Source organism: Vigna unguiculata, chromosome 10 (assembly GCF_004118075.2).
Source record: "Vigna unguiculata cultivar IT97K-499-35 chromosome 10, ASM411807v1, whole genome shotgun sequence".
In the NCBI taxonomy this organism is placed as follows: Eukaryota; Viridiplantae; Streptophyta; class Magnoliopsida; order Fabales; family Fabaceae; genus Vigna; species Vigna unguiculata.
In genome coordinates this window covers 5,510,317-5,527,042 of record NC_040288.1, presented here as the reverse complement: position 1 = coordinate 5,527,042, position 16,726 = coordinate 5,510,317, and the positions used below count along the sequence as shown (strand labels likewise).

The window sequence follows — 16,726 nt, the reverse complement described above, 5'->3', positions numbered from 1 at the left end:
GTAGAAACTATATATAAATATTTTTCCAACACTAAACATTCTCAACTAAAACCAAATCACATATTTTTAATATATACATCTGCGATCTCTTCATTCTTGTAAAAAGTTGCTGAATAATTAATAAAGTTGATATAAAATATTTGATTTTAGGTTAGGTAGTGGGGTAGAGAAGAGTAGAGTGAGTAGTCATTAGTAAGTTACAGTCTATTTGTTAGTTTCTTTTTCTCTATATTTGAATTTCGAGTAAATTAATTGTCATTTTTATTTTTTCAAATTATATTCATATTTACTATTATAATGATTTTATCTGAAGTAGGAATTGTTGATACGAGAAACAATTATCTTCCACCTTAAGAAATCTATGTTTGTCATACTCCCACTAAGATGTTATTTCTACTAATAAAAAAGTTATATAAATATATTTTTACAAAAACATTCAATTGTATTCTTTGAATTGGAATATAAAAAAGAAGATAATGAATAGAAAAGACAATAAAAAGTTAGGTTGGATTGAATCAAAATGACTGGAACATGATTTCCTTTATTTGTCATTAATAAGTTTATTTATTCTTTTCAGAAAAAAAAACATTATAGATAACTTATAATTAATTATTGATGCATATAACATTTCAATATATATATATATATATATATATATATATATATATATATATATATATATATATATATATATATATTCTTTTGCAATAACGTAGTTGATCATGTGATCATGTGTCCAACATAATAAATTATGTTGTATCTTTATATAAATTTGTTGTCTTTTTATTTTATTTTTTCTCACATGTCGCTTGGTTCTTTTCACCATTTTTTTTCACTCATTTATAACATACAAATTTCTCATGTTTCCTTGTCCTTTTGAGATCAATTAAGACTAAAATCATTTCGTCATTAAAAGAGAACTAAAAATGCTTTTTTAAAGAAACTGATATAATAGTTCTAAAATTGAAAAAATAAAAAAGGAAATGGTTTTAATTAGGAAAAATGAAAGAAGAAATGAATAGTATATGTCTATCTCTCCCCGTAAAAGACGGAGGAGGGTGTTGGTTGGGCAGCATTGGACGTCAGAACACCAAAATGTGTCGTCGTTTGCTTTCCTTTTCTTCACACTTTACGGATCTAATGGAAGCCAGGAAGGATAGACAGCTCTACTAAACTTATTCTATTTTTTTTTCATTTTTTTTATTACTACTAGAGTACACACAGACGCGAAGTGTACTGTGTGTACGCATTTTTTAAATATATGTAATATTATATTAGTAGATGATGATTATATAAAATAAAATTATATTTATTAAAAATAAAGTGAAATATATCAGAAAAGATGATAAAATAACTTTTGATAAATAGAATAAAAGAGAAGACAGAAATAAACGATTTTATAAAAGAATTTGTATAAGTAACAGTCAATTTTCAAAAATTTAATAAATAATTATATTTTAAAAGTTAAAATTGGTATTTTAAAATGTAGACACAAAAGAGAAAATCATCTTTATATCTTTATATATTGTTATAAATACTCCAATTACTTACAAATTCTTTTTTTCTTTGCATTTCTAAATTAATATGTTTCAATTTGGATCCAAATTCTCAAGATATTGTCTGTTTTGTAATGTGATGATTCATCATGATTTTATCTTTAAAAATTATATCAAACATGAAAAAAAAATTAAACTATAATTAATCTCGACTTTAAAAGATTTAAAATTTATTAAGTGTATCGAAACATAATACTGTATTTATGAATATATTATTATTTTAGTATATCAATATGTTAAGTCCTTGCCGAAGAGATTTACCATCAATGGATTATGTATAATATATACAAAAGAATTAAAGTTTATTTAAGATAACAGATATATATAATTTTTTTAATCAATAAATATGTGGACACTTTTTTTAAATATTGAATGTTAATTGAATATGTATATATGGGATAAGCATTTTAATAAAAAAAAATTAAAAGAAAGAGTGATATACTTAAAATTAACTAGGTTATCTCTAAACTACTCTTTATAAAAGTTTATCTAAACATACTTTATAACGAAAAAAAATTGTGATTTACTGTATGGATATAAAAAGTATAACGATTTTGTCCTTAGAGATGATTTCAACTTGGTATCAAGTTAGTTCTGAAAAAAGAAATACGTCTTTTTCTGATTTTTTTTTAAATTTGAATTTAATGTTAAAATACTGAATTGTTATAATTTTTAGAATAAATGAAAATTTTCTTTTGTTTTTTAATGATTGGTTTGCACCAAAAATATCACGTGCCCTTAAATTAAAGGAAGTTGAAAAGGTTTTTGAAAATAGAAATGGGCCCTACATTATTTATAGACTTATTTAATTTTAGAAAAAATATCTAATTTTTCATAATTTCTTAAATTAACCTAAGCAATGTTTATCACTTTCTGAAAGTAAAGCACTCTTTAGTCATTTAAAAATATTATATCCTTAGTCACATATGCTTTTATATTTTCGGAAGCTTGAGGTCCTTCCAGCTAATTCAGCCTATGTTTTTTTCCTCTGGAGATTTCTAGTTTTCTTTAACTATACAATTCACAAAGATAACAAAAAAATATCTTATTGAAAATATCGAATTTGTTTTATTTACCATAATTTTTTCTCGTCTAAAATTGTCGGTGTATTCAACATTATTTTGCTTTCGGTCAAATATTATTTAAACGAAATTAAAATGTTGGATTAAAAAATTGTGCAAGTAAAGTAAATGAGACGGCACCAATTTTCCTCATACTTGTAGAAGTCTCGGTTAATTAGTTTATGATAATGAAGAGAAATGTTTAATTTAATAATAAAATTCAAATTAGTTAATTCACTATAGGAAAAAGTCGTTGTAAATTCACTATTTGAATTCTATGTACTAATTATCTATCATTTAAGTTGTGAATTCACCATTTGAATGATATGTATTACACTTTGAGTAAATTTATGTTACTCACAGTCATTATATTTTTTGACATATTTAAGGAAAGAGAGTTAATTCAATTTTTTTTCTTTTTTAATGTTCATGCTTGAGAGACTAATTCTTTGTCAAGAAATAATATTTTAACTCTTTTTTTGTTGAAGTGATGCATATCATTGTATCAATAATATGACTTTTTCATTAAGTTACTAGTTTTAAAGACTCACATCACGTTACTAACTTTTTATCGTTTAATTGACGAAAATTTTATACGAATGAAAATTGTTTCAACATCTTTTTCTTTAAATTTTAAGTCATGATGGTAAAATATTATTGCTTAATTGACTAAAGATGATTGGACTGTAATAATCTATCTTAGTTAGAGTTGTCAATTTGGTAGAGTTTACATGACTTGACTCTAACTCACATGGATTAGAGTTAAATTGGTCCACAAGATAAAAAAACTCAGAAAAGCCCCATAGGTTAGAGTCGGTCCATGACTTCCTTTTTAAACATGAAAAATATACTATTTTTCAAAATATATTATTAAACTTTCTATTTAGGTTGACCTGTCTTGATAATCGACCTTGGCTCATCCATCTCGACAATCGATTGTCTCGGCCTTTGACGACTTTAAATCCATGCTGGCTTCTCTCAGCCTTTGGGTTGGGCTATCTTGACAGTGGGCTTGGCCCAACCCGTCTTGTTCATAGGCCCGGATCGGGCCGTCTTGGCCTTGGGCACGGGCCATACCGTCTTGGTCGTTAGCCCGGGTCAACCCATCTTGACTGTGGGCACGAGTCCACCCATATTGGCTATTGGTCTAGCCCGTATTGGCTATCGGTCTGACCCGTCTCATTCGTCAACCCGTTCTAGCTTGTCTTGACCATCGGCCTAGGTCGGCTCATCTTGGTCGTGGGTCCGGTATAGCTTGTCTTGGTTGTGGGTCTGATCTTGACCTAGTTAAAGTATTTTATTGGGTCAAACCCACCTTAACCCTGACCTTAACCCACTTAAGAGGGGACTTTAGGGGCTAAGGCTATGTTTTAGCCTCCTCATTTGGGCCCGCTCAAAGGAGCTTAAGAATGAGCAAGTTAAAGTTGACCCATGGCCAAATTGACACTTCTAATCTTAATAATGGTTGTCACCATTAAGTGTCACTTGAGCTAAAACTCAAATGATGTCTAAAAAAATACCTAAACACCACAATTGAACACAATATACATTCTAACTTTGTCATATAACTTTTTAGTACATAATCCTATGATATAACTAGATTTACTTCATATGGTCATTCAAAACCAAATAACATTTTGAAAATCTTAAAACATAAAACTTTTGTTTCAATTAATTCTTTAACATTTTAAAACATTCGTTCAATATTTAATTTAATACCAAAATCATTCTCAATAACCTTTTATTCTAAGTACACAATTTTTAGTTATTTTTTTCATTGAGCATATCAAGGTAGTTTTTCTTATTTAAAGGTAACTAATTAAGTAAGAAAATTTTCACTATAGTTTGTTAAACATCCTAAAGAACATAAAGAAAATATAGAGAGTTTCATAATTGGAAAACCTAATAAGAAAAAGAAAATCATAATAACTTGATCTAACTAAAATTTTCTATTCCTAGTATAATTTGACCTATAGGGCAGGGTCCATCGAAACATACTTTGACCTATACATCATCATCCCTCTTCATTGTATGTGGCAAATGAGTGACAAAGTCCACTAAAAATAATCTCATTTCCACACAAGTATATTCAATATTGTAACATGGCTTTAAGTCTTTGATGTTAAGCTTTTGACTTTTTACAAGTCAAACGAGCTAACACATACCTTGTTACATCTCCCTTTATCTTTCTTAATCGAAAATCATGTGACACAAAACTCTATTTCGGAATCTAGGAACATCATTAGATCCCAAATAGAATTCCTCACATTGATTAACACCTAACAATTTTGTGGTACATGTAAAACAAGGATCCATTAATTTTTTTTTCTGTGACCATATCAAGTCAATCATAATTAACATTTTACAACTAATGAGGTTAATGGATATTGTCACACCCAAAATTTAGGTCCTTTTCAGTCAATTTAAGCTCATTTATCATTATAGTTGATACTTGAACTATTTTTTTTTCTAGTTAGAGCTTTTGCTACCACATATATTTTCGAGGTGGTACATCAACTAATAGTCATAATCATTAAAGAACTTTATCTATAACCTATGTCTCATATTAAAATCCTTCTATCTAAAAAAGTATGTCACCACTCTATTAATCTCTGAACACATCAAACTAAAACCATACAAGTAATATCTCTACACGTTTAAAGAAAAAATAATTATAGTCAGTTCTAAGTCATAAGTCAAATAATTTCTCTATGTACTTTCAACTGACAAAATCATCAACAACAACATTCTTCTTTTATTAAAACATATCGCATACCTTAATAAGAAACATTATAAAAGGATTCAAAAGACCTATTTTTATTAGGGATTACCAACATGGATGCATTAGTCAAAATTTTCTTTAGCCATCCAAACTAACAAAACTTATTATTTCTAAAATTGTTTTGGGAGTTTGCATTGAGGAATTGCCTAAACTTTTGAAGGATCCACTAATATTTCATCAACTGATATGACTTGTAATAAAACTATACTTTTGGAATGCAAAATTTGTATTTACATAATTTGACATACAATTTACACAAGGCTATCGCAAAATGTTCCTCATGATTCTCATGAGTGCTAGAGTAAATCAATGTCATATATGAATACAACTAAGAGTTAGTCTAGGAAATGAAGAACAATTTTCTTCATATAGTCCATAAAGATAATAAAACCATTAGTCACTCCAAAATGTACAACAATAAACTCATGATGATTATGTTTAGATTTAAAAGTTGTTTTCAAAACATTTTCAACTTTAAAAGGAATTTAAGGGTAACTTGGGGAAATTCAATTTTAATAAAAAAAATAGTACATCGTGTAATTGATATATCTAATAATCTATCCTTAGAAAAATATACCTAGTTTTTATATTGAGCTTGTTTAATTTCCTATAATCAGTATACAAAATAAATGAACCATGATTCTTCTTAGCTAATAAAACTATAACATCCTATGGAGATACATTTTGTCTGATTTATTATTTTTCCAAAAGATTTACAACTTGACTCTTTAACTTGTCTAATTCTATTGGATCTTCTTTTAAAAGGAAATTAGCCTAGTAATTGATCCATCAAATAAACAATATTAGGAGAAAATGCCTAAATGTTATGAGAATTGGATGGTAAAACTAGAGGCAAAACCTTATTTTTGGAGTTTCTTAGGCGGTACTTTGCCTCATCTTTAGCGCTAAGCCATAAGGGGTTTGTTCATAGGTTGGTTTTCTTCTCAGATCAACCCCTTGTCCTGGTGCTCAACATTGAGCTTTCCTTCTCAGGATGGTTTTCTTGGCTACTCAATCTTATGCCTTGATGTTCTAACTTTGCTTGCAAAAAGGATTTCCTTGTTTGCCTCAACTCATTTTTGTTGTGCTCAGTCAGAAAGTCAAAATATGATGTCTTTTCTTTTCTACTTTCATGGCTCTACGCTAGTGGCTTATTTGTACACTTGATATTTCTCTCATTTTCACTATAAAACAACAAAATATCATTAAAATTTAAAGGACTCCAATTCTCTATACTTCATCCAATATTTTAAGTCACATAGGGTTGTTTTTCCTATAAAAATAATCATTTACACATGATAAATGTCTAAATTGATATGAAATTCAAGGTATCCTAGACTTTTATTAATTAACATTGTGCTAACTTTTTAAAATGTAAAAATCATTACTTTTACTTGATTCAGAGATGAGAGACATAAATAAACATAAATCATAACAATTATCAAAAGAATAAACAAATTATTTCATACTAACATCAAAATTCATTAAAAAATTACAATAGAATCAACCCTAGAGACTTATTACTCCATGGAATATAAAAATAACATAAAAATAGAAGAAAATAGAGGGGAGGACATGGAATATGGTGGAAAGGTTGAAATTAGGTCGCTCAAGGGTTCTTGAGCTCCCTTAATGTGTTTCCCTAAGTCTCTTTATATAGAAATTTGATTGGACTTTGTTTCTGTCTTTCTTGTTGCTATAATCTTCTTTCTGATAATGTAATATCCTCAAATTATCTTCTAAATAGATTAAATATCTTTAAGACATATTTATGTTCTTGCAAGACTAAAAATATGTATAAAGGCTCCATAAGAAGCTCTTCTCCGTTCCTTTCGATCTCCAACCTAAAATAGTCTCAAGCTTCGATATCGTCTTGATCTGAGAAAGAGTGTGTCTACAAAAGACACTCTGACGCTCAAGTCATAGGGTGCGTCAAATGATCATAAATGTTGTAATAATGAACACATAATTAATTACCTCGTGAATAATGTTATTTATATTATGTTTATGGGCCCTTAGTTAGTTGGGCCTAGACCACATCTGCTTAATAATCTTGATAATACATTTTAATTCTTAACCTGTTAACTATTGTAATGTGATGAGACCAAGGTGATGTCAGTCACCATAAACGAGCTGATATCAAGTGTATGTTGAAGTCTGATTGAGATGGTTCTCTCTAAGTACAAGCTAGGATCATTTTGGTTAGATGGGAAGAAAAATGATCTCAATCATTATAGATCAAGATGACATCGAGTAGACTTAAGATACTCTCAGGCATATAGGCCGAGATGATCTCGATTATATACAGTACAATTTGGTTGTTATGGAAATTTAATAATATTTAAGATCTTGTAAGATTCCAAAAGATTTGAAAGTTATTATCTATTGATATTTTCTTATATAATTAAATAAGATAATTATTTACAAATATCAAATAAAATATAACGATGTATTGGCCACAAATGATCATTTATCTTAAAAATTGTTGAATTATCAAAGCCCTTTTTGTGGAAAAAGATAGAGAACATCACAAGGTTTAATTTTTGTTGTGTGTTCCCTCTTCTTGGCTTAGCTGAATTCGGTTTGACTTAGCCAAACTTCACTTTTTCATGATTTTTTTGTCTTCTTCAAGCAATGCTTGAATTTTTTTTTGTGATTTTGATTATCTGTTATTCTTGACTTTATCTTTAAGGTGTCGTGAAATTTTAATTAATTTAGTTTCACACCTTCACGAGCTCAACTTAGCTGCAGCTACCTTAACACACCTTAAAATATCCAAAGAAGATTAATGCTACTAAAGAAGTATTTATCATGATTTTGCTTCACAAGCTCAATAAGCCTAATTATACCAAATCCTAATTATAACAATCTTTTAAGCATAAAAACCAATTAAGAATCCAAAATTAAAGGTTAAATGAGGACATGAATATGCACTCATCAATTAGTTATTGAAATAGGTTTCCAACTTAGAAAAATGTATACAAAGGAAACCTTGTGATTAGAAAACTAAAACAATTCAATTCCATAAAAATACTAATATACAAAAATTATGAAGATCACACATGAATTTATACAATTAAGATATTCAACAAGCGGAATATCAATTGATGTATTCTGAAAGATTCATATTAAGTATGTGTCGTTAGATACGAACATTTGATCCAATACATAAGACTTAGATTTACAAGTGAACCTAAGTAGTATATAAGGGTAAATTCATTATAACTCAAGCTGCACATTTACATATGTCACAGTGTGCAAGAACTTTTCCCTCGACTTCTCAATACTTAATGTCTCAGTCGATGTGACTTAAGCCATGAGTGAAACAAGGGGTCTCTATTACAATATTCTTGTTAATACTTAATACAAAAATCAATCAATGGTTCACATATCATCCTAAATATGTTACTACAAATTCATATAATTTTTATGACTCTGAAAAAATCATATTCGTACATCATACATCTTTCTCAATAAACATTATTAGTAAACATACAACAATAATTCATTTAAGCAAACTACAATTTAGTTGCTAATAAATTACAATTAATTTTTCATTACACTAAAATAATATTCAAATATATTATATTGATAAAATTTAATAATATAGTGAATAATAAACAAAGTTTAACATTTTGAAACATTTTAAAACGTGCCTATTGTTTAAAAAAAAACACTCTTTCCCACAACTCACCTAATAAACTAAGTACATGTTGCAATTCATGCCAACGTTTTGCTCACCAAGCTAAAAGCATCACCATGCCAAGTGAATTTTAGTCGCCCAAAAAAATTTGTGGTACCCCAATGAGCAAAATATTTGACTAGCAAGTACACCATGATAAGTGTCTGCATAACATCCATTTTGCATAACAAATTAGACACTTATCTTAGGTAGAGAAGTACTTTTCTCAAGAAAACAAGCCTTCTTTTGCCCAAACATCATGCCTCCAACTTTTTGGAGATAAATGAGAAATCTTATTAACATCACCAGTGCAGGAAGGGCTTTTGGCAGCAATTGTTTTTTATGTTCTACACTAGTTCCCAAACCGAAGCATATTGGGGCTCGGGTGTGACCCGAAGCCATAGATCCACGTTTATGCTTCGGTTATCCTGGAAATCGAGGCCATAAAGTCTCTAAATTTTTAGAGATTCACCACAACGAACCTCACCACTATTCGCCGCAACAAACCTCACCACCATTGCCTCGTCGCGAACTCCATCGTAGTGAACCTCACCACCATTCGAAACCCTAATTGCGAAAGATCATTGCGCTACCTCCATCTTCAACGCAAGAGCGATTCAAATCGTGCATGAACCACCTTTGCACCACAAACAGAAGAACGCGAGTCATCTGCAACCAACATGAAAACCCAAAGCACGAGTGAGGCGCTGGAACGAACCAAAGCTCCTCCACAGCAGCACCTTCAAACCTTCCTCGGAGCAACCACAGCAGACCATTGCGGCAACAACCTTTGAACTGCATAGGACCTCATTCTTCTCTGCCATGAACACAAACCCGCTGGAACGAACCCACCTTCCTACATCGTTGACGTATAGCCACAACGCCGCAACAAAGTGGCACGGAACAGTGACAACTTTCGTCGGAGCACAGTGGTGGCTGTGATGGACGATGGCATAATTGTGCGACGGAGTGTGGTGGAGTTCGCGCAAAGAAGAACCACAAATTCGAGTTTGGGACGAAGATGAATAGTGCTAGGTTCACGAATTTGGAACCCTAAATAAGAGATATGGTCTCGGTTCAATTAATAACCAAGGCATAAAGTGGAATAGGCCTCGGTCCTATTCCACCCGAGGCCAAAGCCTCTGTTGTCAGTGGCAATTTTGAAAATTTGGGGAACTTTGACCCATTATAGGCCTCGGTTAAGTGATAACCGAAGTATAAAAGCCCTTATAGGCTTCAGTTGGATTGGGACCCGAGGCAAAAAAGTTTGAAAATTTTCAAAAATGCCACCACGTCCTTATAGGCTTCGGTTCTACAATAACTGAGGCCTATAAGGCGATGTAAAAACACGATTATGCACTAGTGCATGTCACTCTTTTACAGAAAAGCAAAGGTAAAAGGTATCTAGTGGCTAAGCCACGCCAACCCAACTCAACCATAATAGTTAAAGATACAGAACACAGTAAAAAATCCTGCTGCTAAGCCAAAAGAACGTTATTAAGCCACAAACTTGAAAGTAGACTAGAGAAGAAAAGAAACCAATGAACTCAATAACAAAAGTATCTCAACACTGGTCTAAACTTGGGCTAAGCACAAACAAAAAGGAAATCTAGGACATGAAGATTGTGTGGCTGAACTTGGGAAAACTGGTTGAGCACCACCCACACCAGGCTATAAAACAGCGACCCCTCCTCCTATAAAAGGCAAGCAGATTTGTAGAGAATAAGTCTCTCTTGTATTCTTTCTTCCTAAAATTTCCATAGATAAATTGTATAGAAGAGAAGAGGAATGAATAGTTGTGATTAGAGAAGATCCATGTTCACCATGAGTGGCTAAGACATTAAAGAGGCAAGGTTGTTTGTAATTTAATTCCCTTTCTATTATTATGAATTTATCTTTTGTTGTATCACTTACTGTTTAAGATTATTTGGCTGCAAGTTGTTTATTTAAATTGTGATAATTTAACTAGTTTAAACTAAGTTGAGAAAATAGTTTAAATTATGGTCCAACAAGCTTGCCAGACCTGTACTAGTGCTAGACTAAGTATCCAAAAGAGAAGCTGGATGGGGAAAAGGTGTAACATCCATAAATTTTATAATACAATCTATTAATATCACATTATTTAGAAATGTTTTATTTTATTAGAAATAATGATAGTAATATATATATAGAATAATAATAATAATAATAATTAATAAGTAATACTATAACGATGATAATAAACATTTAAAATGAAAAAAATATAAAGGATAAAGAAATTAAGATAATTTTTTTTTCTAAAAAAAATAATAATAATAAAATAAATAATAAAGAAAAAAAATAAATATATATATATATATATATATATATATATATATATATATATATATATATTAAAAGAGCCATGCGTCGTCGTGTGTATATATATATTATAATAGGTTTTAAGCTTCCAGATCTTTATTAAATGAGTGTACGTAGAATGTTATAATATGAATATATTATATGTGAGTTGTATTTCTTTGGATGCAGAATGCAAGGAATATAGTAATAGCACTCATGCTTGGCTAATCACGTTGAACGTTGTTGGATAAACCTTAAGTACATAATGTCAGAACATTAAATGTTGGGAGCTTCGGATAAATGGAGATAACCCAAATCACAATAAAATCTAAGAGCAATTGAATGCAAAATTATATCTATATGTATAGATTTAGATGGCTATCAATAATGGAGATTCAAAGCTGTAAAAAAAAACAAAAGACAGTGAGAGTGAAAGGAAGCAGAGAAGTGAAAGATATACAGAAAGAAAACAACGAAGGCGTTAAAAAAAGAGTGCTACAATCCGAGTGTATAAAAAGGAGAAACGTGCATTTATCTTTTTCAATCTTTGAGGTAAGGGAAGGAGACATCTATCATTTTATCTTTTTACTTTAATTATTTTTTTTATCTATTCATAATTATTTTTATCTCTATATTTACCTTAAGTGAGGTGTCCCTAACCTCATTCTAATTTATATTTAGTTTCCATTCCTATTTATTTATTTATATTCATCTCTAATTGTGCACTAATCCTATTTATTCAATTTATATTTACTCTCATTTACTTATTTATATTTATCTCTAGTTATGTATTGACCCTTTTTATTTATTTATATCTATTTTAATTATTCATTGATCCTATCTATTTATTTATTTATTTATTTATATGGTTTAATATTGAAAAAAAAATTATGATAAATAAAGATTTGATTATTGTAGTTGGAGGTATGACCTTGGGGATTTAAACGAGTTAGTATTACTCAAAATGAGATGTTCTTGAGTTATTTTGTTAGCCATGAGCTCTTTTATCCTGACTAGTCACTACAAAAATTAATCAATATCTTTATAAAGTATAATAAAATCCAGTTTTATAAATTTGGGAGAATTTTCATTTCACTTTATTTTATTATGATACGCTGTAGTTTTTTTTTGTGATATCTGTCTCACTTCCCTATTTTATGATTGTGTGTGAAAAACAAAATTTTATAACATTATCATAGATGGCTGCTCGAAACATGCCTGATCCCTTCTTCGCCGACATTGTTGCTGTTTTTCCGGGAAACGCATGGCAAACCAATGCAGTAAACAATTCTGTAACATTTCAGGGAACGGGAAACTCTACCATTACTTTTCTCTCTGCTCCGAATGCGCCGATTGTCATCGAAGGACAAATCGGAGTTACCTTTTATTTACCCCCAACAGTCCAAGTGAACCCTATCCATAACCTTTTCCCTCCACCTATTTGAAAGCCAGTATATAAGGAGAAAACTGTAAATAAATAATACTTTTTCCCCTTGTAGTATAAGAAATATAAGATGTACTAAACAGTGCAAATATAAGATGCATATAGTATTGTGTGTGTGTGTATATATATATATATATATATATATATATATATTTGAATATTTGATGTATAATTTTGCTTTTAAATTTTATTAGTATATTATAGGAAATAATAATAATAATTAAAAAAAAATTGTCGCCACATTAGATGGTATCAAAGCGACGTTTCATGCGAGATCTGTGAAATGTGCTCATTATTTTTTTTGTCTCTAACTCATATAATTCCAGATGGCAAACATTAGGAGGAACAATGAATTAACTGAAGCAATGCAAGCTATCCGAGACATGGCTGTTGCTCTAATGAGGAATCAAAGACCTGAAGGAAACCCTGAATCACAAGGTTTAGCTAAATTTAGGAGAAACAAACCCCTACAATTTTCTGGAGGATACGATCCAGAAAAGGTTGAGTTGTGGATTAAGGAGATAGAAAAACTGTTTCGAGTTATGAACTGTGCTGACAACCAAAAGGTGAATTATGCTGTATTTATGTTAATAGGAGAAGCTAAATATTGGTGGGATGGTACTAGGAGATTACTTGAAGGAGGAAGAATAATTATTACCTGGGATGTATTTAGAACAAAGTTTTTAGAAAAATATTTCCCTAATGATGTGAGGAGAGCAAAAGAAATATAATTTATGCAGTTGAAGCAAGGAAGTATGACAGTAGGGGAATATGCTTCCAAGTTTGAAGAGTTAGGAAAATACTCTACTTTCTTTTATCACCCAGAGGAAAGGATGAAGTGTATAAAATTTGAAAATGGACTTAGAGATGAATTGAGAAAAGCAGTAGGAATACTAGAAATTACTGATTTTCCTACGCTTATTAACAAGTGTAGATTTTTGGAAGATTTTGAGAACAACCAAAATATCAAACCAAAGTATTTTGGACCCCAAACAAATAAAAATAAACGCAATGAGGGAAAACCTTACAATCGCCCACAATGGAGGACCCAATCCAACCAATCTTCATCAGGAAATTCTAGTAGACCTATATATGATCATATCAGATGCTTTAAATGCGGACAAGGTCATCATGCTAAAGATTGTCGCCTTAAGGGACCAGTCTGTTTCAAGTGTGGGAAACCTGGTTACCTATTCTCTGAGTGTGGACAACAAAAGTCACATTTCAATCCAAGTGCAACCAATACAAGACCTACCACAACAGGAAAGTATACACCATGACTGGAGCTGAAGCTGCTGAAAACCATGATCTAATTCAAGGTATGTGTTTTATTAAAGGAAAAACTTTAAATGTACTGTATGACTTAGGTGCAACTCACTCATTCATTTCCAATTATTGTGTTCAACATCTTAATATGTCGACCTCTTTTCTAAAAACTAGTTTGGTTGTTTCAACTCCCACGAGTGACTCAGTAATTACCAATAGAGTTTGTTTAGACTGTCCACTGTTCATTGAGAATAGAAAATTCCTTGTAAATTTAATATGTCTACCTTTATCTCAATTAGATGTAATCTTAGGTATGGACTGGTTATCTTCCAATCGAGTCCTTTTGAATTGTGCTAAGAAATTAGTGATATTTCCAAACTTTGAGAATCTTCTAAAATCACCTACCAATTCAAAAATGAGCCTTTAAGGAATGAAATTCAAGGGTACTTCTTATTATCTTCTATGGAAATAAAAGAGGAAGTTGAGTTGAAAAATATAGCAGTTGTTCAAAATTTTCCTGAAGTCTTTCCCAATGATATTCCTGGTTTACCACCTAACAGAGAAATTGAATTTTCCATAGATCTGATGCCTGGAATTGGACCAATATCTATGGCACCATATAGGATGTCACCCTCTGAATTAGCAGAATTGAAGAAACAATTAGAAGAGTTACTTGAAAAACAGTTCATTCGTCCTAGTGTGTCACCTTGGGGAGCCCCGGTTTTGTTGGTTAAAAAGAAAGATGGAAGTTTTAGGTTGTGCGTAGATTACCGTCAATTAAATAAATTCACCATAAAAATAAATACCCCCTTCCTTGGATAGATGACTTGATTGACCAATTGAGAGGAGCCTCTATATTTTCTAAGATAGATTTAAGGTCAGGATATCATCAAATTAGAGTAAAAGCAGAAGACATACAAAAAACCGCTTTCAGAACTAGGTATGGTCATTATGAATATCAAGTGATGCCTTTTGGTGTGACCAATGCCCCTGCAATATTTATGGATTATATGAATAGGATCTTCCATCCTTTTTTAGATCAATTTGTAGTTGTTTTTATAGATGACATTCTTATTTACTCTAAGACTCTTGAGGAACATGAGAAACACCTTTAGATTGTCTTGCAAATCTTGAAAGAAAAGAAATTGTATGCTAAATTGTCTAAGTGTGAATTCTGGTTAGAGGAAGTGAAATTCCTAGGACATGTGATTTCCAATAAGGGAGTGTTAGTGGATCTGACCAAAGTAGAAGCAGTTTTACAATGGGAACCACCAAAAACAGTGACTGAGATTCGCAGTTTTCTCGGTTTAGCAGGATATTATAGAAGATTCATTGAGGGATTTTCTAAAATAGTTATGCCTTTAACCCAACTCACAAAAAGGGCCAAGCTTTTGTGTGGACAGAAAAATGTGAAAATAGTTTTCAAGAACTCAAGAAAAGATTAACCACTTCTCCTGTTTTAGCATTACCTGATCCTACTGGACACTTTGTTATATTTTGTGATGCTTCCAAAATGGGATTAGGTTGTGTTCTTATGCAAGATAGAAAGGTAGTGGCATATAGTTCTAGGCAACTAAGAACACATGAGAAAAATTACCCAACCCATGATCTAGAACTAGCTGCCATTGTTTTTGCACTTAAGATATGGAGACATTATGTTTATGGTGGTAAGTTCGAAATTTTTAGTGATCATAAGAGTCTCAAATACTTGTTTGACCAAAAGGAATTAAATATGAGACAAAGGAGATGGATGGAATTTCTAAAAGACTATGATTTTGAATTACATTACCATCCAGGAAAGGCAAATGTAGTGGCAGATGCTTTAAGCATAAAATCTTTACATGTCTCTTCACTAATGATTCATGAAATGAATTTGTTAGAAAAATTTAGAGACATGAATTTGTCGGTCACCCTAAGCCATGATAAAATGCAATTAAACTCCATTCAAATCACTAACAATTTACAAAAGCAAATCCATGAGGCACAAGAAAGAGATGAGTTAATTAATAAGAAAAAGAAATTGATAGGTCAAAGGGGTGGGGAGAATTTTGGCATAGATAAAACTAGAATTTTGAGATTTAAGGACAGGATGTGTGTACTCAATAATGAGGAAATTAAGGAAATGATTCTAGAAGAAGTACATAAAAGCAAATTAAGCATACATCCGGGCACAACAAAAATGTATCAAGATCTCAAGAAAATGTTTTGGTGGCCCAAAATGAAAAAGGAAGTGGCACAATATGTAGCAAAATGTCTAGTTTGTCAAAAAGCTAAAATAGAACACCAAAAGCCAGCAGGAATGCTACAATCCTTAGATATACCTGAATGGAAATAGGATAGTATAGCAATGGATTTTGTAGTTGGCCTCCTACGAACCATTCAAAAATTTGATTCCATATGGGTTATCGTGGATAGGTTAACAAAGTCTGCTCATTTCTTACCCATTAACATTAGGTATTCATTGGAAAAATTGACTGAATTGAACATAAAAGAAATTGTCAGGTTACATGGAGTTCCAACAAGTATTGTGTCTGATAGGGACCCAGATTTACTTCTAAGTTTTGGGGAAGCTTACATCAGGCCTTGGGGACTAAACTCCATCTTAGCTCAGCATAT

The 16,726-nt window shown here is 30.9% G+C and overlaps 1 protein-coding gene across 1 annotated transcript; it reads left to right on the top strand.

Moving 5' to 3' along the window:
- The first annotated feature begins 12,614 nt into the window (after positions 1-12,614).
- Positions 12,615-14,124, top strand: LOC114165133. Its single transcript, XM_028049799.1, has 3 exons — positions 12,615-12,692; positions 13,171-13,410; positions 13,585-14,124. The coding sequence occupies exons 1-3, from the start codon at positions 12,615-12,617 to the stop codon at positions 14,122-14,124; spliced, it is 858 nt and encodes a 285-aa protein (XP_027905600.1).
- Positions 14,125-16,726: the final 2,602 nt, after the last annotated feature.

Coding starts and splice junctions, on each gene's coding strand:
- LOC114165133 (XM_028049799.1), top strand. CDS start 12,615: ATGCCTGATCCCTTCTTCGCCGACATTGTTGCTGTTTTTCCGGGAAAC. Junction 12,693..13,170: donor CCAATGCAGTAAACAATTCT/GTAACATTTCAG, acceptor ATATAATTCCAG/ATGGCAAACATTAGGAGGAA. Junction 13,411..13,584: donor ACTGTGCTGACAACCAAAAG/GTGAATTATGCT, acceptor TAATTTATGCAG/TTGAAGCAAGGAAGTATGAC.